Source organism: Pygocentrus nattereri, chromosome 14, assembly GCF_015220715.1.
Source record: "Pygocentrus nattereri isolate fPygNat1 chromosome 14, fPygNat1.pri, whole genome shotgun sequence".
NCBI classification, from domain to species: Eukaryota; Metazoa; Chordata; class Actinopteri; order Characiformes; family Serrasalmidae; genus Pygocentrus; species Pygocentrus nattereri.
The window spans coordinates 2,715,658-2,742,214 of NC_051224.1; the positions used below are offsets into that span (position 1 = coordinate 2,715,658).

The window sequence follows — 26,557 nt, forward strand, 5'->3', positions numbered from 1 at the left end:
GATGAGAATGCTATTAAAAACACACAACTCACATCCTCACTCCTAACAACTGAGCTGCCTTTGTGCCTTAGCATCTCGCTTGCATTCCCTGACCCAAAAACCCTGCACCAAGACTTCCTGCCTTATGCCTGTTTGGCTTTGACACGTAGCGTATCCCACGCTGCTGTTCACCCCTGTCTGTACCGGGAAGCCAGCAGATTGGGCAACAACAGTTGTGAAACAAACCAGAGCTGTAAAATCCCCCACATCCCATCCCCCCACTCCCCCAGTATTCACCAGTGGAACGAGGGAGCCATGTGAAATCCTTTTGGGGAGGTATCAGAGAGCTGTGGGAGCCACATTTTGCTTTTTGTACAGCGCGCTATGACTCAAGCAAGGCTCAGTTCAAACAGATGGCAGCTTTTAAGGAAGAGGCAGAGCAAAAGTGTTTTTGCCGTTCTGGGAACAGCAAAGAATGGCCCACTCCACCCACACTGAAGCAGAACCATGCGCACCATTGATGAGTACAGGTTGGACTGGGCTCGTTTGCAGAACCCTGTACTTCGTCTATCATCACCCTGGGACTCTTCATTTGTTTTGTCAGTGGGACTACCATGGCGTTCATCACAAGATCGCTGTAGGCATTGTCCTATTAGACAGCAAAAGTACGGTCCAGCCTTTCGTTTTCCTCTTTTTGTTGGTATGAATGTCATTGTAGCACTCAAAACGTTCTCCAAGTACAGAGACTTGGCTGATCTGTGTCCCGATCCCCCAATCCAAATCTTGCACTCAACCATTATAAGAGCGACCTCAAAATTGCTTCTCAGGTCAGCAGCAAAAGGGCAGCTTCTATCTACGCCAAGTACGTAGGAGGTTTCATATCTATTGAGCATGTTAAAGGGGGATCTCCGCGTCCATCTGGGAGAGGCCTTCGCTCTGCCCCCCACCTCCTTTTCCTCTGGTGGACTGTAGGATGGTGGGAAAAAAAGTGTGTCATTATCAGAGGGGACTGAAACACCGTTTATGGGCCTGAACAGCTCTCTGAAATCATTTTCCATATCAGCGCCGCTGCACGGGCCCCGTGGGCGGCTAAATCGGATTTTCCCCTTGCCGTGCCAGTGGGAACAGCATGAGAAAGGGAGCAGATTGGATTGTAGGGAGACAGGGCTGACGCAGCTGTGGGAGGCTCTTTGTGTGTGTGTGTATGCGGGTGTGTGTTTATAAGTGTTGGATATAGCTGAGTTGCAAGTAACTAAGTTACCAATAAGCTGTAGTTCTGACCACCAAGTGGTCATGGTACTAGCTACAAACATGTGGCTTTGTAAAGGTCTGCATGGTAAGAAAGCTCTTGGGATAAATATTATTACGAACGCAATCTTTGCTTGTTCACACAAGAAATCCAAAGTGTACCATTCGGCTTTGAGGAAACCAGAATTCCACGTCAGGCTTGTAGATCAGGGGCCTGGTGCAAGGCCAATGCTCATGTTCTGTGGAACCATAAAGTAATCTTTGAGCTTTCCCATAGAGGAAACCACCCTTAGTTCCTTGAGAAATCCTCTGGATGGTTCTTTAGGGCACCATTTTTGTAAATAAGATGTGTGAGGGTGAAGAACCTTTTTAAAGTATAAAAGGTTGTAGGAAGAACCCTTAAATTAGTAGAACTTTTCGTTATGTGAAGGTTCTTCAAACCTCCAGAAGGTTCTTACACTCAGTGATATCGTTTTGAACGTGGTTCTTTGTCAGGGATCCAAAAGTGGTTCAAAGGTGCATTTTTTAGAAGTACAGATTTAGGGAAGTCCAGTGTGTTCATCCTGATTGTAGCTGGGTTTATTCAGCAGATGAATGCAAAGAGCTCTCCAGATCCATGCTCAAATGTTAGGAGACCACAAAACAGACCAAGTTGTGCATTTTTTAGCACAGGGTGTCAGTAAAATGCAGATACATTGCCAACGAAAAACTCAGAAATTAGAAACCTTAGTCATTAATTAAGTCTTAATGGAGAAATTTGAGCAATACAAGTTGATGAGGCAGGTGACTCTACTGGACGATAAATTTACTATGGAGACTATTTCCATAGCAATCAATTTTGTTGCCAACAGCTACGAGGTGAGAGAATGGCTGTTTAGCACTGCCACTGCCAACGCAGGCCATGCCCACACATTCACTATGATCTTCTCTCCGCTTCAGAGAGTAGAACTGGGCCCATTTGAGATCTTAAGTCAAGTGTACGATGGTGCCTCTGTTATGGCAGTAAGGCACGGCGGAGAAATCTTGCAAGTGCAAGCAGCAGATCCGTTGCAGTTCATTATAAGGGTGGACTATTTCAAACAGCTGTGTGTTTGTTTCTGTACCTTTCGTGTAGTTGGTCACATTTACTGAAGGAACGATGCAGAAAACACTATGTTTAGCATACAAACTAAAGAAGTGCATTATAAGGTGTCAATGTACTAACTTAACCCAGTGCCTTACAGCAGTTATGAGGTAAGGCATTTAGGTTGGATGAGAAGGCCTGGCTCGCAGTTGATATTCCAATTCATGCCTAAGGTGTTCGATAGGGGTTGAGGTCAGGGCTCTGTGCGGGTCACTGGGGTTCCTCCACACCAACTGTGGCCACACATTGGTTGAAGATAGTTGTCTAAAATCTCTTTGTGTGCTGTAGCATTAACATTACCCATCACTGTAGGGGCCTTGCTCAAATCCTGAAAACCAGCCCCAGACTATTATCCCTCCTCCACCAAACTTCACTCTTGGCACTATGCATTCTGGTTGGTAGTGTAGCATTTTCCTGGCATCCACCGAGCCCAGATTCATCCATCAGACTGTCAGTTAGTGAAGTGTGATACATCACTCCAGAGGAAGTCCAGTGATGGCCTGCTTTACACCACTCCAGGTATGCTTGCCACTGTGTGTAGTGACCTTAAGCTTGTGTGCAGCTGCTCAGCCTTGGACGCCCCATTTCACGATGCAGTTTTTGTGCTGATGTTGCCTCCGGAGGCAGTTCGGAACATTATAGTAAGTGATGCAACAGGGAACAGGCCATTTTTACACACAGCTTTGTGTGATCTGTTGCTCCTAGAGGCTTCCATCCATCCATCCATCCATTTTCTAAGCCGCTTCTCCGTCAGGGTCGCGGGGGGTTGATGGAGCCTATCCCAGCAGTCTTCGGGCGGAAGGCAGGATACACCCTGGACAGGTCGCCAGTCCATCGCAGGGCAGACAGACAGACACAGACAGTCACTCACACACTCACACCTAGGGGCAATTTAGCATGTCCAATTGGCCTGACTGCATGTCTTTGGACTGTGGGAGGAAACCGGAGAACCCGGAGGAAACCCACGCAGACACGGGGAGAACATGCAAACTCCACACAGAGAGGACCCCGGTCGCCCGGCCGGGGGATCGAACCCAGGCCCTCCTCGCTGTGAGGCGACAGCGCTACCCACCACGCCACCGTGCCGCCCCTAGAGGCTTCCATTTCACAATAATAGCACCTACAGTCGACCAGGGCAGACATAGTAGAGCAGCACCTTTAAGAACTAACTTGTGGCAGAAGTGGCATCTTGTGCCGACAGTGCTATGTTTAAGGTCAGTGAGCACTTCAGCACGACCCATTCTACCGCCAGTGTTTGTCTGGGTGCTTGATCCACATACCTTTGGATCATATACTGTACTTTAAAGTAGGTGCTGAAAAGTAGACTTTACAAAAGTGTTTAGGTTTTAGCTTTAATACTTTGATGATGCTTCTCGCCACGGATTTGACAAACGCGGTGCTTATGTAAATTATTTGTATATGTGAGATATACTTTTTGTTAGTCTGTGTGTACAAGAAGAGGGGAGATATACCACGATAAGCCCAGTTTCACAGCATTGAAACGCAGGCTTTGAATCCAGGAGACTCGCCCATGTGAGTAAGGTCCAGTCAGACAAAACAAACAGAGAAATCAAACGCTTCCTCTTATCTCCCCATCACTGATCTATCTGCTGTCTCTGCTCAGCGAAAGTCTTTCATGTGGGTTTCTACGGCAGGCACTGGAAGGTGAAAAAAACAGCAGAGCATGAAAGAGTGAAAAGCCGAATTTAATAAAGTGAGAGTGGGATGGAAGAACAACACGACGTGTTTGAAGAGAAAACAGTGCAGGGGGAGAGGGGGTCCAAGCCAAACGGCAGTAGTCTGGAGTGTTATGGTCTTCCTGTGATGTGAGGTATGTAGTAATGGTGGGCGCATGAGAGCATGCTGTGATGACTTTCGGTTCTGTACGCGCTCCTAGAGCCTGGCTGCTGTTGCCAAGTGTTCTGTGCAGTCCTGACTCACTGTGGCATGTGTGTGTGGGGGCATGTGTGTGGGGGCGTGTGTGTGTGTGTGTGTGTGTGTGTGTGTGTGTGTAACAGGACTAGCATTACACCTCCTGTGTCCAAACCTTTTCTGTCGTTCTTTCCACCAGACGTGTGTGGAGAACTTCTATCCCTGTGACAACAGGCCATGACTCAGCACTCGGCGTCTGTCTCTTTCTCTTTACCTTACTCTTTTCCTTTTCCGTCTCTTTTTCTCACTTATTCTCATGGTCTCCTTAATCGGTATTCGATTTGAGTGGGTGTCTTTAAATAGCACCATGCTATTGTTTAGCATAAGCAACGTGACTTAAAACATTCATGTCGCTTTGTGCTGTCTTGCCCTGTTTTATCTCAAGGTTTAATAATTGAAAGGTTTAGTTCGATCAACAAACAAGTCGACACAGTGCACATTCTTTTAAGCCATGGCAGCGGAAGAAAACCTCGTATCTCCAAACTGGCAACTTTACAGGAGAAGGAAAAAACTTGCTTTACTTCTAATGTAAGTCAATGGAACCAGAATTTTTTGCATGTTGTATTTAGCCATTGCTGTTTGTCCGTTCATCATGAAATTTACACACAATGTAAAGGACAACAGGTGCTTTTAATTTATATCAAAAACTGAAAAACATGAAAAATGGAGATGTGAGGTTTTGATCCGACAGCAGCGATTTGCTACACACTAAGAGAAAAGAGCTGATCAGCATTAGCTTAGCTAAGTTGATAACAGCGCCTCTTACCACAGAATATATTTGGTTCTAGCTAAGCACCAACATGAGTTTAGATGATAATGACCTGAATCTGAAGAAGTGAAAAGGCGTTAAAAGGAGCGAATGGCAAAAACTGAACCTGACCTATAGTGTGATATAGATTAAGTGACCCTTATTAGTCCGACAACGGGGAAATTTCACCTCCACATTTAACCCATCCGTGAAGTGAAACACCACATACACACTAGTGAAGACACACACACTAGGGGGCAGTGAACACACTTGCCCGGAGCGGTGGGCAGCCCAATCCGCAGCGCCCGGGGAGCAGTTGGGGGTTAGGTGTCTTGCTCAAGGACACCTCAGTCGTGTGCTGTTGGGTCTGGGGATCAAACCAGCGACTTTCCGTTCACGAGACTGGTTCCCTGACCTCCAGCCCACGACTGCCCCCATATGCCACTATACAGATTTGATCCTGACTAACTGGTGCTCTCCTGAAACAAGTGTCGATGATAAAAACTAACGTCTGAGAGAACAAAAGCAGTGTGACTGGTGTTGAAGTGTCAGGAAAACGAAATTAAACCTGTTCTGTGGTGTTTAGAACATCAGTATTTTAGCTAATGATCACTAATTTAAGAGGCCAAGCAGGCCACAGCACAGGCACGTGGGTGTTTAGAGGATTTCGGAGAGAGCGAAGGCAAGTGACTTGACTTGGAGTAAAAGACAAAAGCTTAGCCATTGCTTCTCAAGCTTAGTTTTTTGGAGGTTTTTCCTGGTTCTGATATTCCCTTCTTTCTACTTATGAGTGAGTGCCTACACCATTAACCAGTGAGCTCCTCTAAAATATGGATGGATGGATGGATGGATGGATGGATGGATGGATGGAAGGAAGGGACTTTATTGATTGCAGTGTTTCAGTAGCAAAACATATAATTACACATAATCTCTGCAGAAAAATACAAAATAGAAATAAATCTAGACAGAAGTTAAAGTACAAGAGGAATAAAATAAAGTATAAAAGTGTCTATTTACATATTTACCTGGCGTATGAGATTCACTGTATTTACAGACAGCAGGCACTGAGTGGTGTGAGGTCGTCTAACAGCACAGATTATAGACACGACGAACTCTGAGCTGCATCAGTGTTGTCGTGTAAAGTAAAGCGCATAGTGAAAAGTGTCGTTACAGTAGTAGTGGTTGTGACGTACTGCACAGTGTGTATTAATCAGAGGGGAGATACAGTGAGGTGGTTCAGCACAGTTCAGACAGCAGGAGATCAGTACCGTCTCTGCAGTAAGGCGAAGGTAGAATTTAAGAGAAAGGAAATGGGTATTCAGGTGTGGAAGAGAGATGTGAACCATCGTAATTTTGAAATACTATAATTTTGCATACTTTTTTAATATTGCAGTGTAATTACTGTCATACCACCGAACCCTAATTATACCACCATCACATTCTCCACACATCTTGCCATCTATTGTATGACGCATCCTTTGGAACATTTCTTTGGATTGTCTAGCCATGCATTGGGTAAACTGGCTGTCATCTTCAAGGGTACATCTTCAGCACCTTTAGCAAGGAACATAATTGAACCATAATGTGTTGCACTGGCTCCATACGGCCTGTCTTTACTCCAGCCTCTTTTTTTGTACTTAAAAACATCAAGTTATGAAAATGCACACAGAGGCACCTTTTCCCCTGGGAGCACTCATTTAAGGCACACAGTTGGGCCTTAAGGATCTTGTCGTGGCATTGAAGGTACATTTAAATCACTCGTCCCACTTTCGGGGATTAAAATTTAGCGGTGACGTATGCAATGGAATGTGACAGCTACTGAAGAGAGACGAGCAAATGTGCATTAAAACAACTGGATTCAATTAAATCCCTGAATCAGATCCTGTCCACGGTCGTAATGCACTATACAGTGCAGCTGATTTTCTAATATTGCAAATACTGATTGGGTTATTAATGTGAACACAGCACATTCTGTCTGCATCTCTGTATCTAAGGCCCTTCAGGGTCTTGTAGTGAAAGCTCCCATTGTCCTGCTGCTCTCAACCTCTGCAAATATCTTCCTCGGCCCAGGCCCGTCCCATCCCATCCCATCCCATCCCGCCACAGCCCCCCACCAATATTTACCGCACCCATAAAACCGCTTCTTCCATGGGACTCCGCCGCCAGACGGCTGTCCGTTTGCCGTTTGGCTGCTGGCACAGGAGCGACAAACACTGGAGCTCCTGACAATGAGAAAGTTGTGTGTGCAGACAGGCCCCTATAAATGATTAATTGTGGTAAAGCTGAAGCCCGGTGCCCCCGGGGGCCGAGGCTGGCGCAGTAGGTAGAAGAGAGCTGCATGTGCTCCCTCATGTCCTGCTTGTCAGGGCTGCAGATGTGTCCCCCACCCCTCCCTCGCATTTCACACACAGATGCTTGCTCTTGCACGTTCTCACACATGCATTCACACACAGTCCACATGAGCCTGCCTTGGCTGGCTTCATGGATATCAGAAGTGTGTCATGATCAAGTTTTTAAGAGCAAGCTGTCTATCTGCCTGTAGCCATTTGCGCTGTTAACCCATTAAACTTATTATTCGCTTATTCATCTTAATATCTGGTAACTACTATGAATTATTCTGTAAATACTGTGGAGCTACCATATAAGGCAGTGTAAAGTTTTGAGAGACAGGAAGGTTCTTAGAGTTTATATTAGTACTGCCTAACCTGATCTATATCTGTGTGGTACCATCATGTTATCACAGACAATAACAAAGCGCATCCTTGTAAAAACTGAAGACATTTTGACTCATGATTCGCACTTTCACACTAAACACATTCATAATAAAAGCTAGTGGGCAGTTGCTTCAGCTTCTATAATAAAAGTGTTTATTATAGTGTTTATTATCATCAGGTTTTCTATTCCTTTTTTAGGATTAGTTTTCAAAATGCTACAGTATTTCTTGAAAGGTTTACCTTCCTACACTAAAGCTTTAATTTGATCCACTTTATGAGGCCTTTGGTCAGGACTGGCTTTTTGATATCATTGGTTTGTTGAGGTTTGGGCTCGCTTATCACAGTTATGTCAACTCATGTAAACAAGTCGTGTAAACAGATTGTTTGAAAATGGTTTGCGAGGCTAGGCTGACCTTCTGCTCTTTTTTATTTACATTGTACTACAAAGTCCAAAAATCCTCTTTACCACTCCCTCTTTGATTTGAGTTCGAGTGGCTAACCACCAAGCCACCACACAAACACTGGCTGTCAACTCTAAAGCAAATGGCCACAACTCTCTCCCTCTCTCTCTCTCTGTCTCTCTCTCTCTCTCTCTCTCTCTCTCTCTCTCTCGCTCTCTCTCTCTCTCTCTCTCTCTCTCCTACACCCTCTCCCTGTCTCTCTCTCCCTCTCTCTCCCTCCCTCTCTCTCTCTCTCTCTCTCTCTCTGTCTCTCTCTGTCTCTCTCTCTCTCTGTCTCTCTCTCTCTCTCCCTCTCTCCCTCTCTCTCTCTCTCTCCCTCTCTCTCCCTCTCTCTCTCTCTCTCTCTCTCCCTCTCTCTCTCTCTCTCTCTCTCTCCCTCTCTCTCTCCCTCTCTCTCCCTCTCTCTCTCTCTCTCTCTCTCTCTCTCTCTCTCTCTCTCCCTCTCTCTCTCCCTCTCTCTCTCTCTCTCCCTCTCTCTCTCTCTCTCTCTCTCTCTCTCCCTCTCTCTCTCTCTCCCTCTCTCCCTCTCTCTCTCTCTCTCTCTCTCTCTCTCAGACACACACACACACACACCCACACACACACACACACGTGCGCGCACACACACCACTTTCTCAGTCCTTATCTGCTCTGGTGCCTTTTTCACTCTTTTACTCTCTCTCCCATAGTCCGGCCTACAGTTGCTAACACACCCTTTCACCCTCCCTCCTTCTCGCCACCACCCCCGGACTGACCACATCCACCAAACTCACTCCACAAGCATGCAGAATGGAGTGTTGGAGGCGTGTGCTTCACCCCCCTCTTTGCCCTCTTCCCACTCATGTGTTGGAACAGCTCCAACGTTGCTTACTCTGGTTCTGATCAGACAGCTTACCCGCCCCCTCTAAACACACACAGCCTCAGCCCCAGAGGGGGTCCACCTCCTCTTTAGCTGCCCTCCTCCCAGGACGTCCCAAAAACAGAGCTGGCCGTCCCAAGCCGGCTCCAAACCAGCAAGAATGTTTGGCTACCAGTTGGTCTAATGCGTTCAAGATGACTTTGACTGTTATAAGGAAATCCCCCCACTTTAGTAGCCATTTGAAATTCCTTCTGCTTTTTTACAGCGAGGAAGTGCGCTCCGAATCACTGGGCGAGAAGCGCCAGCCGGTTGCTCCGTTTCGTCTTCAGAGACCCACCGAAGCTATACTTAGCTGCCGTTACAGCACGAGCCGCTTGTCCTGGGGCCAGCTTCGTTCATCTGGTTCTCGCTCTCTGGGACGTGGGAGCGTGAGGTGCCGTGATTTACCGCTTCGTTTTCCGACCCTCCATTTAACATCTGTTTTGTGTGGGGAGGGAGAAAAGAGTGAGAGAGAGGAGAGGAGAGTTTTGTGATTCGCACAACGCTGGCGGGATGTTTTTGCTGGGTGAGTCTGAGTCAGCCTCGCTGTTGTTTTGCTCTTGCGGAGTTTCACCACCTATAGAGTCAATTTCTTTCCTCCTGTAGTGCGGCGGCCAGCTTCCAGCGCCAAGCTTGTGGAACCAAGACAATTGTTTCTCTTGGATCACACCGGCATGCTGAGAGCTTCCCAAGCCCGCGCCACATGTTAGCGAGCTGAGAGCTGACAAGGGCCAAAATGTACACATTTTCCTCTGTACTCACCATTTGAAATTCTTACAGTGAGTGCTTTTCGTCTGTGTGTGTGTGAATGTGTCACAGAGAAATGTGTGTCTGTATGCGTGTGTGTGTGTGTGTGTGTGTGTGTGTGTGTGTGTGTGTGTGTGTGTGTGTGAGCCTGTCACATCTTCCAGCTGTCACATCTGCCGATGGCTTACCGCTCCTTCTTGCCGTTCTCGCTGGTTCATTCCGTGTAGCCCAGCCATGCCATGGTCACGCTGTTTAATTTGGGGTTTAGCTCTTCTATACTAGGTGCCAAAAAGGATTCTTTTGAGTGATTACATAGAGGGACCGCATTTGATTGCCTACAGAATCTCTTCATGTATACTTCTCTGAAGAACTATCATAGTAAATGAGATGAGAAGAACCTCTGTGTGATGTAAAGGTTCTTTACCAATTAAAGGTTTTTCCTGGATCCACACGTCCAAGCCGGGAACCTATATTTTTGAGTGTAGCTTCTACAGATGATGGCTTTCCCTGCTGTATTTGTGGGTCTAGTCATGCATGAATCACCTTTTTATTTCCATGGATTTATACTAGGGATAAGGCGTGGTAGTGATTCCAGCACCATCACCCTTTATAGCTTGTCTCTCCCTGCTGCTCCACTTGTGTCTCTGTGAAACCTTTGAGCAGTTTTTTGTGTTTTTCATAAAGACACATAGCAACTGTTATCTGGTGTCTTGTCCATTACAACCCCAATTCCAGTGAAGTTGGGATGTTGTGTAGAACATAAATAAAAACAGAATACAATGATTTGCAAATCCTTTTCAACCCATATTCAACTGAATACACTACAAAGACCAGATATTTAATGTTCAAACGGATAAACTTTATTGTTGTTTGCAAATATTCACTCACTTTGAATTTGATGCCTGCTACACGTTCCAAAGAAGTTGGGACAGGGGCAACAAAAGACTGGGAAAGTTGAGGAATGCTCAAAAAACACCTGTTTGGAACATTCCACAGGTGAACAGGTTAATTGGAAACAGGTGTCATGATTGGGTATAAAGGGAGCATCCCTGAAAGACTCAGTCGTTCACAAGCAAGGACGGGCGAGGTTCACCACTTTGTGAACAGCTGCGTGAGCAAATAGTCCAACAGTTTAAGAGCAACGTTTCTCAACGTGCAACTGCAAGGAATTTAGGGATTTCATCATCTACAGTCCATAATATCATCAAAGATTCAGAGAATCTGGAGAAATCTCTGCAGGTAAGCAGCCAGGCATAAAACCAACACTGAACACTGTGACCTTCGACCCCTCAGACGGCACTGCAATAAAAACCCACATCATTCTGTAACGGATATTCCCACATGGGCTCAGGAACACTTCGGAAAACCACTGTCAGTGAACTCAGTTCGTCGCTCCGTCTACAAGTGCAGGTTAAAACTCTGCCATGCAAAGCGAAGCCAGATATCAACACCACCCAGAAACGCCGCTGGCTTCTCTGGGCCGAGCTCATCTGAGATGGACTGACGCAGAGTGGAAAAGTGTCCTGTGGTCTGACGCGTCCACATTTCACACTGTTTCTGGAAATCATGGACGTCGTGTCCTCCAGGCCAAAGAGGAAAAGGACTGTCCGGATTGTTTTCAGCACAAAGTTCAAAAGCCAGCATCTCTGATGGTGTGGGGGGGTGTTAGTGCCCATGGCAGGGGTAACTTACACATCTGTGAAGGCCCCATTAATGCTGAAAGGTACATACAGGTTTTGGAGCAACATCTGCCGCCATCCAAGCAGCGTCTTTTTCAGGGACTTCTTTGGAACGTGTTGCAGGTATCAAATTCAAAATGACTGAATATTTGAACGTTTGAACATTAAATATCTGGTCTTTATAGTGTATTCAATTGAATATCGGTTGAAAAGGATTTGCAAATCATCGTATTCTGTTTTTATTTATGTTTTCCACAACGTCCCAACTTCACTGGAATTGGGGTTGTATTAGTACGGAGGTGAATTATATGCTGTGATTAGACATCTCAGTGAACAGGTGCTTGGCATTAAGGTATGGTTATAGTAACAGGCCTTGGAGTCAGTCCAGATTGCAAATGCCATGTCTTATTGTTAGTCTCTTCTTGACTGGCACACAAATCAAAGCGTAACCATGATTGGGGAGCCCACAAAACCGGCCTCAGACCAGTGTAACTTCTACCAGTAGCATAAGCCAGTGCTTCCCAAACGTTGTCCTGGTGTACTCTTGTCACCTTTCCACTGTGGGGCCGACTCATTCCTTTGGAGTGCTTACAAACTGTGCAGAGCTTGTTTCCCTCAGCATGGTTAGCTAACCCCTGCTCAGTGCAGCACACTGAGGTGTTTGGGTGGCATGGCATAAAGACATAGGGATTCAATGACTAGCATTTGCATTTGCCTCATTTGTCTGATACTTTATTTGGCATCATTTCATAAACAAGAGAAGGCAAAAAAAATGCTCATACAATTCACAAACCACCATATCATTACTCGAAAGAATGGATAGACCCAGGTCAACCTTATCAACGCTGTACACTGTGACAGCTTTGTTTGCATTAATGGCAGCAACATCTACATGATTCTTTGCATTGCTGTCATCACTGGGGGAAAGAATCTAAAGCTGTTTAGCTATCTGTTCATTTTATTTCACTTTGCTACTAGAAAACCTGCCTTGGTACGAATGTGTAACGAGGGGTGCAACATCAAGGATGTGCTTGAGAAGTCTGAAGTAATGCCGTTGTGTCTTTCTAGGCCAGCTATGACATTTGACATTAGCTCACACACACGCATCTTCTAAGCCGCTTTTCCTTCTGGGTTGTGGGGCGTGCTGGAGCCTATCCCAGCTGTCATTGGGCGAAAGGCAGGATACACCCTGGACAGGTCGCCAGTCCATCACAGGGCAGACAGACAGACACATTGACACACACCTAGGGGCAGTTTAGCACATCCAAACAGCCTGACTGCATGTCTGTGGACTGTGGGAGGAAACCGGAGAACCCGGAGGAAACCCTCGCAGACACGGGGAGAACATGCAAACTCCACACAGAGAGGACCCAGGCCCTCCTTCCTGTGAGGCGACAGCCTCACCCACCAGGCCACCTGGCTAAGACCAGTGAAAATATATTTCTATTTTATTAGTGTTGGATCATAAATGTTAGTTCAACTAAAGCGGAAGCCGCTGTTGCTTCCTGTTTAACTGGTTTTGAATAGTAAACACCTTTTCAACTGTACGCGTTTGTGTGGTATTAAAATTTTTGTTTGTGCTGCTGAATTTGGAGACTTTTACGACTTGGCCACTTCTTATTTCCCCTGTTATGTCAAAAAACATGACTGCAAAACGCCAGAGGGCGAGCAAGTCCAAAAAATTTCAAATAGCTTCTAATCACTCGCCCAGAACTTTCCTGTAATTTTATAAAGTAAAAGGATGTATTTCACTAAAAAAAAGCAAAGAAAACTTTTTTTCCCTTTTTTCTACAGCAAACAGGTTTGGGCAGCAGGATGCTAGCATTACTGCTCTTGAGTGCTGATTGACTGGTGAGCAGAGCAGCTCATTGGCTGTTCCCACTCACAGACGACATGAGGCGCTGTTTTAAACTCATGTGACTCTATAACTATAACAGCAGTACTAAATGGTTTATGTTATTCACTCTCCAGAAATGAATGTATTATTTTACATTAAACATGTTTAAGCCTTTATAAACTATTGTAATGCTCTAACTTAACCCATTCGTTTTGGACTTGCTCAGGAGCGCCCTCTAGCGTTTGAGATACCTGGAAAACATTACATTCTCCCCTCTACAAGTTCTCTGATATTACCTAGAAAATAAGCATGAAGTCCTGGCTGAGAGGCTTTATGCCCTGAGGGTTAGTCATTCCTACCCCTCCAATCCTCAAGACATCGGCACAGTCATAGGCCTCTCTGGATCAAGTAACTGAATGAATATTACTGCTCCTGCTGTCTTTTGCTGCTCGGTTATAGTTAGGGCGGCTCTCAACTGCCCAAAAAGGCATGCTGGACTGATTATCATACTGGTCATTGAATGTGTGGGTGGGTGCAGATGCTTGTGGAGTTCGAGTGTGTGTCTCAGAGGGATGCGAAAGTGTGTCTTTGAAAGTTGAACATGAATTTGGCTGTGAGAGAAGTCCTTTTTACTATGGTTGTGAGAACTAGAACCCTTTTGAAAGCACTTGCCGATTGATTAGAAATGAATGTACACATTTGCATGAGTGTGTTGTGTGTGTGTGTGTGTGTGTGTGTGTGTGTGTTTGTGCAGAGGTAAGTGAGGGTGATTATCCCAACCCCCCCATCCCCCCACCGCCCCTCCCCTCCGGACTCCCCCATCTTTAATTCTGTAATAGGATTAATCTCCATCGCTGTCAGGGTTCGGCGCCGATTAGGATGCACATGACCCGATTTTCTTAAGCGTCCACAGAAGCGCTCTACTGGCACAGCTTAGGGCCTTCTACCAGAGCCGTAAATAAACGCAGTCTGAAGGGGGGGAGGGTCGTGGGGGAAACAGGCCGTTACGAGCGTTGGCTTAGCCGTGCCAAGCTCGGCGAAGCCCGTGTCATCCTTTTAATAAGCTGCTAAACAAACAGTGGCGTGGACCTCATCCATGTTCTCGCACCCTGGACCTCCGCTCCACTCGGCTGTCTTGCTTTCCTTGGCAGAAACCCCCAGCCAGCTACTTTGCTTTGCTTTTGGTCTGGGTCTGCATGCACGTGTGTGTTTGTGTGAGTGGCTGGATCATTAGGGTTGGAGAGCTCGCAGAGGTAGGAAGAGGGAAAGTGATGTGGAGGGAGGGTGTAGCAATGTGGCTGCATTAAACAGTTAGGCTTTGCTGTTGGACCGTCTTAGTGGTGAGACTGTGGAGTGTGTCTGTGTGTGTGAGAGAGAGAGAAATGTGAGAAAATATCAGATGGGCCCAAGTTCTTCTCCTTCTTTCAGCTGTTCCCTTTAGGGGTCGCCACAGCGGATCATCTGCCTCCATCTTGCCCCATCCACTGCCTCCTCTACTTTTACACCAACCATCTCCATGTCCACCTTCACTACATCCAGGAACCTTCTCTGAGGTCTACCTCTTCTCCTTCTACCCAGCAGCTCCATCTCCAACACTCTTTGCCCAATATATCCACTATTCCTCCTCAACACATGTCCAAACCATCTCAACCTGGCCTCTCTGGCTTTATCTCCAAACTGCTCCACCTTCACTGTCCCTCTGATCTGCTCATCTCTAATCTTGTCCATCCTTGTCACTCCCGACGAGAAGGGCCCAAGTTAATGTAATAAAATGTCATTCTTTGTGATTCTGGACCTTTTTTGACCCATTCATCAAGCAATGTTCTCAGCTGGTGTTGGTGAAATGGTGAAAAAAAACCTGGAGTCGCACCATCATCAGGGTCAAGCGCTGACCCTGTCGTTCGGAGATCGCAAGCCTAGTTCTTGGCAATGTCAACTCTGGGAGTCCAACATACATAATTGCCCGCGCTTTTCTAAGTGGGCAGGCTGGCCCCCCACCTCCCCCATCACTCAGCATGTTGCTAGCTAATGTGGGCATCTGTTGGCTGACATAACAGAATTGACAGTTAGTGTTTTCCACTGAGTGCGTTCAGCTGTCCAGTGATGTTGCGTTAGCATCAGTTTGAAAAGAGGAGTTACGAAGTGTTAATAAATCCGCAACTATATATTAACTATAGCTATAATTAAACCCGTCATATATAATATTTAGAAAAGAAAATCCAACTTACATGAATCCCATGGCTTATCTCTTTCTCTCTCTCTCTCTCTTTTTTCTCTGGTGTGTTAATAATGCAGCAGATTATTTGATTAATGTAGATGGGTGAGAGGTGGGGGGTGGTGTGACCAGGCCCTCTCCCCTCTGTGTGCTGTCTGGAACCTTATTTGGCCCAAGGTGCTGCCCACAGATATACAGGGAGATATGCAAAGGGAGGGGGCCGAGGCATTGGGTTTGGAGGGGGGGGGTCCCTTTGCTTGTCCTTTCCCCCAACCATCACAATTAAAGCATGCCCCTCTGCTTCTGCTTGTTGGCATACAACAACCTGCCCATGCCCCTCCCTATGCCATTGCCAGGGGACAGAACTGCACTTTGGAGTGTGTACATTAGGCTATCCGTGGCTGGCTTTAGTCTCTGTGAGTTAATGTGATTGCCCTCGACTGGGCTAAGGCATTTCATTGGTCTTTGTTAGCAATTCTCTAGCCTCATAAAACTAGTTAGTATGTTTTATAAAGTGGAGGCTGCCTTTGATTCTTTTGAGGAAGGTAGCCTTTGTGGAGAGTCTGAAGGAAAGCAGTTGAAGAGGAATTCTATCAATATTAAATGTAAAAGATGTAAACAAAGTCATTCCGAGTGGTCTGACATAAAATGCTCCACGCTAGAGAAACCTACTGAGTCACAGTGGAGGTGATAGGAACCAGGCGGCTGAACAATGTAGAGCCACCTCACAGAAAACTATGGTTATGGATATGTTGTCTTACATATTATTGTACAGTATTTTTACTAAGCAATTTTGGCCTAAAATACATTTCAAATGCAGGGGAAAGAGGTACTTGCAAGCCCTATCCACGGCGCCCGGGGAGCAGTTGGAGGTTAGGTGTCTTGCTCAAGGACACCTCAGTCATTGACTGTCAACCCTGGGGATTGAACCGGCAACCTTCCGGTCTCGGGGCCAGATCCCTGACCTCCAGCCCACAACTGCCCCTAAATTGGGATACAAATAAAATGTATTTGCATTATAGGTACTGCAAGTCTTAGTGCAATCACCGGTTTTTCTACAGGGCACCATTTCACGTCAAACCAATCAGAATAACTTCTAAGATAAGTTACTTTCTGCAGTGTATGCGAACATGCTGATTGCTGATGTGACGTAGCAAAACCAGTGATAGATTTCAGAAAACTGCTGCCAGCCAAATCCCTTGGCAACAAAGGAAACATTTAGAGAATGGCACGTAATCACACAGGATGCATGTGTGTTGCGAGCTCACAGCCTTGAATGTATGCTTACCAAGGAGAAACTAAACATGTCTAGTGAGGCTTTTATTGTTTCTCTTCCAATCCAGCTGCGACAGTAGTTTGGTGAGAAAGCTAGAAAGAAGGGATTCTGCTCATTTTTTAGCATTGCTCTGCAGTGATTGACGAAATACACAAATCATGTACTTGAGTTAAAGTAGAGGCACCCAAGGTAAAATATTCCTCCAGTAAAAGTAGAAGTTCCTCCCTTTAGACCTCCACTTGAGTAAAAGTACTAAAGTATTTCCCTTCAAATGTACTTAAGTATAAAGTAAAAGTACTAAAAGAGGAATTCTGGCTCTGATGTCCTGTTATCATTTTTATAACCAGACTGGCTTCATGAACTCATTTCAGGTGAAAGTCCTCCAGCGTCTCTCTTGGTAAACCAGTCTTTTAATAGAACGTCATTAATTAGTGACGCTGACGTCTATTAAAATGATCAGAAGCACAAAACACTGAAGGTAAATAGTTTCCATCAGGGAGAACCGAGTGGCTCTGAAATCACTTTTTACACACAAGCAAAGTTTCAGTTTCAGATTTATTTACAGGTGGTGGAAAGTGAGTGATAATCTTAGGTGCGTAACCCCCTTATAGAATTTAAATACAAAAAAATATATAAATATCTAAGAAGAAAGATTTTTATATATATATACCGACTCTGAATATACACACATACACACTATACATCAGTATTGCACTATTCCAATATACAGTTGTACAGTAATAAGTTATGAAATAAAACTATGAAATGTGCTTTAATTCACATTCTGTATGTGCAGTTAGTCTGAGGTAAATAATACATGAGATGCAGGTACTCAGGGTTGGAATGTATGGAGTGAATGGAGTAAAAAATTGAGATATATGACTTTGAAATGTAGTGGACTGAAAGTAAAAAGTCGCCCAAAATGGAAAATCTTCAGTACAGATACAAGAAAAAACCACTCAAGTATAGTAACTAATTACATTTACTTCGTTACTGTCCACCACCCCTGCTCTGTTAGGGAGGAGCGGTCATAAAAACACCTGCTGCCCTTTGGTTAATGTGTTTCACTTCGTCGTGGCTGCCTTTACACATAAAATCCATCTTGTGACAAAGAAATCATCATCACTGTAGTTTATTTTTAAATTCCAGCATTTTCATTGAACCCCCAACACACCCACTCCCCCCAAACACACACACACACACACACAAATGATATGTGCTAATGCACAGAGCTTAGGGCATTGTAAGCCTCAGTCTCGGCAACAGCGATCCATACATGTTGGTTATTTGCACACATTCTCACAAACACACACACTCATACATATTCATGCTCTACTCTGTGGTTCTGACTTTGGGGAATGGATGTACAGGCACTTGGGTCTCTTTGTCAGGAGAGCTGGCAGGATAATGGGAACACAGTTTAAGCCGCGCTTAATCAGTATGTTTTCTCCCGCTCATACTCCCCATAACAGATAATGGACAATCAGCGGGCAGTTACAGAGGCGTTGTTCTGAATGGTCAATTACTCATCTTTGTCTAGTTAAACACACAGCGGAGTGGGCGCAGAGCAGATTGCGGCACAGCTACATTTATTACAGGGCCAAGGCAAACAGGAACCCTTTGAGAGTGGAGTGAGAGCTCTCGGGGTATAGGGTAATGTAGTCTATACATCTTTGTGTCGTTCTCTATAATTAAGATGAAGTGTTTACCTGCGTGCAACGGAGGACCGTCTGATTTTGTTTGTCTGACTGCAGCTGTTTGGATGAATGTGTAAAGCTACATCATTTGAGGACCTAGTGTCGATCACTGACCAAGGCTGGAGCCCCAAGTCTTTCGTTCATTACATCTGTAATGTGAGAGCAAGAGCTGGGAAGAAGAAAATTCCAGAAGGACAGAGAGTAGTGTGGCGGAGGGAAAGATAAGAAACAGAGAAATAGAGCAGGGTTCAGGGAGAGATTGAGGGCATGAGAATGAGAGATTGAAAAAAGAAGATAAGGGAGGGGAGAGGGAGAGAGAAAGGAGATTGGGAAAGGAACACAAGGGAGTAGGGGAGCGGCAGAGAGACCGAGAGAGTGTGCATTCAGCTGTGAGATGAGATGTCTGTCCAGCGTTGGTCTGAGGCAGCCAGGCTTGGGCCATAATGTCCTTGGGCAGCTTTAGGTGTGTCTGTGGGAGAGGTGGGTGGAAGGACATTAGACCTTAGATGGTACTGGCATAGGTGGGAGCTAATCAGGCGTTCTCTTAGGAGGACATACAGGTCTAGTCTATGTTGTGAGAAATTTTGGCTAGACACATTCTCCACAGGGATGTTGCCTTGCCCTGCAGGCGTAATCAATGTACACTTTACCTTTCAAAATCAAAGATATTAATAGGGAGTTTGTCCACCCTTTGTTGCTGTGGTTGGTATAGTGTAGTGGGTAACGCCTCTGCCTTCTATGTTGTAGACTGGGGTTCAATGCCCCACCTGGGTAAACACCCTACACTGTACCAATAAGAGTCCTTGGGCAAGATTCCTAACACTGCCTTCACCCTCCTGTGTAAAATGATTAAATTGTAAGTCGCTCTGGATATGAGCGTCAGCCAAATGCCATAAATGTAAAAGCATCCACTCTTTTGTTGGAAAGTGTTATGTTATCGTGTAGGTCTTCATCACTCCAAGGAACACAGTTCCACCTATTCTGGGGGCTTTATACCTCTCTAGCTGATGCTTGACTTTGGGCATAGTGTGTTTAGGCTCATAGGTGGCCACTCCAGAGCTTCCCATTCAATTGCCATTGCTTTTCTCTGGAGATTATACAAAGCTGTGCATGCGCAATATGTTGTTACATTACTAGTGGTAGTGATAAACCTCAGTAATGAAGAGGGTGACAGCTTATATAACAGAGAGTCTTTAAACTTGATGTTCTGTTATTCCAATAGCTGCAACGTGTTATCAGTTGAGGAGCATGTTGCTTTACTTGTTTCATAGACCAGCAACACTCAGAATGCAGCTGGCGATTACACTACATTACACATTTTCAGGTTTAACACGTGAAATCAATTCTGCGTAATGCATACATACATACTTGCATGGGATATACTTCTAGCCTTTCTCAGATCTTGTCTCAGATCTTTCTCAGATCTTGCAGAAGTGGTAGAACAGTCTGCCAGCAATAGTTATCACAAATGCACCAGCAGGATCTCTGTGCCCAGTCTACCATTGTCTGCCACTGTCACAGTTACCCACAGCACTAACTCTTCCTTTCTCTTTCTCTTCCCTCCTGCTCTTCTTTACTCCTTAATTCTGTGTGTGGACACAGGTAGCGGACTGATGGGCAACTCTTCGGCCTCCTTCATGGGGACATTTCTGGCCAGCAGTCTGGGCTCTCCTCCCTCGCACCCACCTCACCCCTCGAGGCCACCATCCTCCCCTTCTTCTCCTCCCTACCGTGGGGGGCCACACTCCAGTGCCTCTCAGATCTGGTTCCCACACTCGCATGAAGGTAAGCCACATACCTACACTTGTCCAGCACAGGTTTTTGTGGGATGTGTCTGGGTCTGTAGTTCTCAACTGTAGTTCTAGAGCACCTCTTTGTGCCCTGTAGAAAAGGTTTATTTATTAGCTGATTATTTGAAACAAGTGTTTTGGAGCAAGTGAGATTAAAATATGCAAGGCTTGGGTACCCTATGACCATGGTTGAGAACCACTGGCCTTGGTGTGTTTGTATGCCTGGAGGGTTTGTATGTCTGCTGGGTTTCTCATTGATTTTACAGTCACACTAGATCTTTCTGGTTCCTGCTCTCTTAGAGGCCCCACCCTAGTGGTTTTCCAGATTGCGACAAGAGGGCAAAAGTTCAGCCAAAGAATCTTGTGGTCTTTCATACACGTCAGCAAGAATGTCAGCTCTGCACTGCCCAGCACACACACACACATACAGACACAATTCACACACACAAACACTTATACACACTTGAGGCAATAAAAACGCTGCACAGTCCACAGTGGTCGCAGCTCTCATGTGAAAGCCAGTGTGGCTTTTCCCACCCCACCCTGCCTCTCATTCCGGAACCCAAGCTCCACCTATCCATCAGCCTGCCAAACCAATGACCGCCCTTCCCTCCCTTCAGTTCCCATTCCCTGCAATTCCATCCACCATCACACTGCAGCTTGCCACCGAGACAGATGACAGACTGGGAAAGCTGCTAGAGTGAGAGACAGAGACAGAAAGAGGAATTCAGAGAGAAAGAGAGCTGCCCAGGCATGCCTCAGTGCCACTCTGAGCTTGTTCAGAGATTTGGGGAGAGGGGGTCGGTCCCTGGCCACGTTTAAACGTGCCAAGCACTCGTAAACCATTAGGAGCTCATCCCAGTGTCGTTTGTGTAATCCGGAAACTCAGCCCTGGTAATTACAGAGCCCAGCACTGTACTCATGCCCCAAAGTTACTGTGCTGCCCTGGCCCAACCTTTATTTTTTTGTAGGTCAGCAACACTTTATTATTGGTTTCCAAGCTTCTACCAAGTTACATTTGGTGTCAGTGTTTTTGTCCTTTGCAACTTGTGTTTTTTCATGATCATTAGGATATAAAAATGTATAGCAAGACTAAATCATCAAGATCTACATTCAATAGCCTGTGTCCATGAGCATGCGAACAGCCCACTGCTTCCTCAGGAGTGCACCCTTGTGGAGGTCGGGGGTTCGGGGGGTTATGCTTGGAGCAGATTGTAGTTGTGGCTTATGGATTGCAAACAGGCACTGCACCAGCTAACCAACTGCTAGTGTCAATGAATTCTTACTAACATGGTCCAAGGCCTTTGAAAGAACTCTTGCTAATTTGCTGTAAACAGAAGGCAGTGTAGTAGGACGTGGACAAAAGTCAAGCTAAATCAGGCCTGTGAATACCCTCAACCTGCTGGAACAACTTGGGGGGAAAAGTACTTGCAATATCCGTGTCAGTCATCTCTTTTGAAGAAACGGGGACATTAATAAGAAAGACGATGATAATAGTGACATTACTAAAAGTAATAAGGATGATTATGAGCAGGATTATTATGATGGGCTATTATCTCTATTGCAATTTAATTGTGTAGAACGCTGAGGGACCGTGATTGAATCCTGGCTCTTCATCAGCGGTGTTCTTTTTTCTCTCTCTTTAAGATAATTGCATATTGTCTTTTCTCCGGTATGCATTGAAAGCAAGTCATCAAAATGAGGGGCACAATTACCCAGCCTCTCCTCTGCTCCATGGGTGTGTGCAGTCCCCTGCCAGCAGTGTTAGTCTGTGCGTAGAATTGTCCATGAAAAGATCCCTTGAAGGCCTTTCTCTTAAAGCTGTCTCTTTGAATCTACTCGTCGTAATGGCATTGAGATCCCTTCTGCCTTTGGTCAAATGATTGTTGTAAACCTTAGAGCAACTTCTTTAGCATCCTCCACTGTAATTAACGTGGTGCAGCTCAGCATCCAGATTCACACATTTACCTGCCAGTTCGGAATCCTCTTGGTGTCTTTGCATCCTTGGTCCATGTTCCTGTTTGCATGTTGATGAAAAGTCCCATCAGTGAAGAATTGGTGGGGACAGACTCATAAGGCACAGATATAGTTAAATGGCCTCCCAAAAACCAGAAACCAACAGTGGAAATAGCTTTAAAATTGAACTAGTGGACTGCCCTGGCCTTTTCCATTTCACTTTTCCTTTCCAAGCTAGTCTTTTTCTTTTCCAAGTTGGTGGATTACAGCTATATTAACCTTACATTACACAAGGATATAATGTTATAAATAGGCTTATGAAATCAACAACACGAGGCCTGACCAATGGAGCTCATAAACACCAACTATATTTGATTTCCGTTTGAAAAGGGAGGGGGAATCAAAAATCTTGAAAACACAGGGAAAGCCTACAGGGCTGGGAGCCAGCTGGCCAGTGTCCAAATAACGGCTTTAACTGTGCCAAACTCAAGGCCTGAACCTCCCCTCCCTTCTTTTTCTCTTTCACTTTTTCTCTCCCTCTGCTTCCTTTAGCTTTGTTTCCCTCTTATTCTCTCTCTCATCCTCTCCCATCTCCCTCTACACAAGCATATCAGTGGTGCCTTTACCCTCTCTCTGAAGAATGTGGTCTGTCCTCCCCCTTCCCCCTTCTTTCTCTTTCTCTCTCTCTCTCTCTCTCTCTCTCTCTCTCTCCCTCTCTCTCTTTCTCTCTCTTTCTCTCGTTCTCTCTCTCTCTGCACGTGCCAAGCTTTCTCCCTTCCTTTCAATTAACAATTCTGAGGAGCGACATTCAGCGCTGCAGCTGCCCCTCCTCCCTTCCGCGTCTCTCCTTTCCTCTCTTTACCTCTCCTCTCTTTTTGCCTTGTCGACACTGCTGTCACTTTTTCTCAATTAGTGCTCTTGACAGGCAACTCTACCTGCCCCTCCTCCTTTTTTTTCTACTGTCACTCCCTCCGGTTTTCTCTCTCTTCTCAAATTCTATTTACCCTGAACCATTTACAGCACACAGGCGTAGCTTGTCCACTGAGACAAGGTGATCTTGTGGACAAATCAGCAGGCATATGAACTCTGTAGTTGCATACGGGTTCCCTGAACCGCTGTACTTTAAAGTTTCATCTGGGACTAATCATTGGGTCATCCACCATCGTATTAAAGGCCTTATTAGCACACCCAAACGTGACGGCAGTAGCTCCCAGTGAAACTGCATGCTCAGTTTCTGCATCTTGATCTGTCCAATTCTTCCACACCTCCGGCTGCAGCGAGACCTACTTTGTCTGCTGGATTCTCCTTTTCCGCTGATTGCTGCTGGGGTGAAAGCCTCAGGATCCCATAAATCCCCTCCCCAGGTGCTGCATTGTCCCGTTCAGCCTGAGCGGAGTGCTGGATGTGCTGAATTGGCCGCTGTCAGTCACCAAGAATCCTGCTTGTCTGTCTCTGAGTGCGCCAGCGTAAGCATTCGGCAGTGCAACCAGGCTGCAGCTGCAGCACCTTCCGTCTCTTGTCGGGGTCGGATTAACAGCTGAACGAGCCTCCGCGCCACCCCAGTGGTGTCCACAATCCCCATCCAGAGAAGTCCCAGCCCAGCATCGAGCAGCCTGCCGCTATCGGCCACAGCCAGACCGCACTGTGAAAGGGGATTACGATGCCAAGCGTTACACATAGAGAGAAAACACACACGCACACACACACACACACACACACACACACACACACACACACACACACACACACCAGAGTGACTCTGCAAGGCTCACTACAGCATGCTGCAACGCTGGTTTTTCTGCTCTCGCAAGGAAAGCAGAGAAAAAATGTCTTATTTAAACAAAGACCCGCTTTTTTCTCTCCGTCTTCTGAATCCTAAATGAATTGGCACAAATGAGAGTGCTTATTAATGCTGACAGGCGGTGAGGGAGAAAAAAAGGTCTTTATGTAATTATCACCTTCCACTGCTCCCTAAAAGAAAGCCAAGCCTTCCGTGTTATTGGAAGGATGTTTATTCTGCAGCCCGAGCTTCATTAATTAAGATCTGACAATTGTGAGGCCTCTCCAAGACTTGGTCATTAAAGACTCCCATCAGATATTTTCTCTCTCCCTCTCTCTCTCTCTCTCTCTCAGTCTATGTGTCTGTCTGTCTGTCTCCTCCTCTGAAGTGTGACATTCAACACCGGGCAGCCACACGGCTGCAAAGCTTCCCTGGCCCAAGTGAACTGCGTTTGCACCTTCTGTGGTCATGCCACAGAAAGGCCAGCGCAAATATTTCTGACTTTCATTTCGTTTGCACCATCTTGCTTTTATTTTCTTCTTTTCCCTGCACCTCACTCTGTTTTGGCTTTGGCCCCAGGGATTGAAACTCAAAGGTAAGACAGGTGTGAAGACACTGCAGCAATCTCTTTAGGAAGAGAGAACTGCTTTTGTACACAAGAAATTGCCCGTACCTCAATGTCCAATTGCAAAATCGACTAAAAAATCGACATGTGATGTTTATCGATCCCACAGTAGGGAGACGCTGTCAGACAGAAGACACACTAGAGCCCCTTGTCTTACAAGGCTCAGGGTTGTTTAGCACTGAAACATATGGAGGCTTTGTAGTGATAAGGGCACAGACGTTTACAATGATACTTTTCAGAGGCCTTAGTACACTTGCACTGGCAATTTGACTCACTAGGACAAATGAATGGACGGAGATAAGTAAGTCCATAATCAATAATGAAAGGTTCGGAGCCTGCCAGATGCAGAATTGAACTGGCTTGTTATAAAATGCTGTGGCATTTGTCTAATTGTCTGGGTGCAAAGAGCTGATCGCCTATTGACATTAGACTGGAGTCACTTTTATTTTGTGTATGCATGTCTTATTTAACACCTTATTGGCGTTTAAATTGATAATATACATAGATGATAAATACACATAATTCTTTCATACACCAAAGCACTATGTTGGGGAATATAGGTGTATTGAAATTTACTTACATTTTATGCTTTTTTCCATCCTCTTGCTCCACTTCACTCACATTAACAATGAATATTTAATCTTCGCCGAAGCTATTTTTAGACCTAATGGGTGACAGCGAGAATTGTGGCGGAGGGGACTCACCGGGTTAAGTGACTGGTTTTATTGCACATTTACCAAATTAAAAGGCAACAGTTTTTTTCTGTTCTTTTTTTTTTCATTTTTACTGTTATTGATTCTATTTTAGATGACATGCTATGTGCTTAAAATGTTTTTTTGTTCTCGGAGGAGCAGCGTTGGCACACATTGGAAAGAGTGCCACTCCCACAGGAATCGTCACCAGTGACATTTGTAAAGTCATATTTTTTCTATATTTTTAACTAGACTTCAAAAGACTTGCATGTGACCTGTTTGGTTTTGTTGTAAATACCATCCACATGGGCTTGTTGTGGTAGTGGCAGATGTTGGAAAGTCCAGCAAGCTGAAATAAGGTTGAACTCTGGCCTTTGGCTTAAAGCGCTGTGGGTTCTGCTGCCACGGCTTTTTGCTTATTGTTTTGCAGCGTTATCTCTTACCTCAGCACCGGGGAGGCAGTGAGATTAGCTCAGTGAGAACCATATGTTTGGGAGACAAAATTCATCCATTACCCAAATCCCCAAGACTGAGCTTGTCTTGTTGTTTGCATTACAAACCCAAATAGGAATGGCAAATATGACATCCAGTGCCTGTGGTTATTGGTGTATGTAGAGCACCAGCTGCATTGGACCTGAAGGATTAAATTATGACCAGAATCCTAACAGCTAAAGGAAATATGGCTCAGTGACTGCTGTCTCTCCTTATCAGAGCTCCCTTCAGTCTCTCTCTCTCTCTCTCTCTCTCTCTCCCTCTCTCTTATTTTTGTCTTTCCTTTGCTGTAATATTCATTTGCCTTTTCTCATTTGCTTTGTCTACCACTCACCCTATCTCTCTCACGTCTTCTTTCTGCTTACTCCAAGCTCTTCTTTCTTTTCTCTCAGCAGCCCCAGGGTACCCTCGCTTCTCAGGGAGTCTAGCCCACACATTCCTCCCCATAAGCCATTTGGATCACCATGCCAACAGTGGCGTCCTCTATGGGCAGCACCGTTTCTATGACACCCAAAAAGGTGGGTAGACCAAGGAATAAAAAAGTCAGGTTCAGATTACTTCCTGAGTTGATAGTTCTCTGGCATGTTTTCTATCTGTCCTCATTTCTTTTGTTTTAACCTTCAACAAAAATGTGGTATAGTTCTAAAAATGCAGCACCCATGGGAAGCTGTTCTTGCTCTGCGCAGCCC

At 45.5% G+C, this 26,557-nt stretch overlaps 1 protein-coding gene across 4 annotated transcripts in view; it reads left to right on the forward strand.

Annotated features, from left to right (window-relative positions):
• The window catches only part of LOC108437150 (BAH and coiled-coil domain-containing protein 1), a 111,337-nt gene that overhangs the window by 44,665 nt on the left and 40,115 nt on the right, over nucleotides 1-26,557 (forward strand). For 2 of the 4 annotated variants that reach the window (XM_017714057.2, XM_017714052.2), the window contains exons 3-4: nucleotides 20,136-20,318; nucleotides 26,261-26,386. In XM_017714057.2, the coding sequence (XP_017569546.1) occupies nucleotides 20,136-20,318; nucleotides 26,261-26,386 (309 nt within the window). Of the gene's footprint in view, nucleotides 1-9,148; nucleotides 9,609-20,135; nucleotides 20,319-26,260; nucleotides 26,387-26,557 lie in introns of those variants that run through there. The other 2 variants (XM_017714054.2, XM_017714053.2) reach the window with 2 other exon arrangements.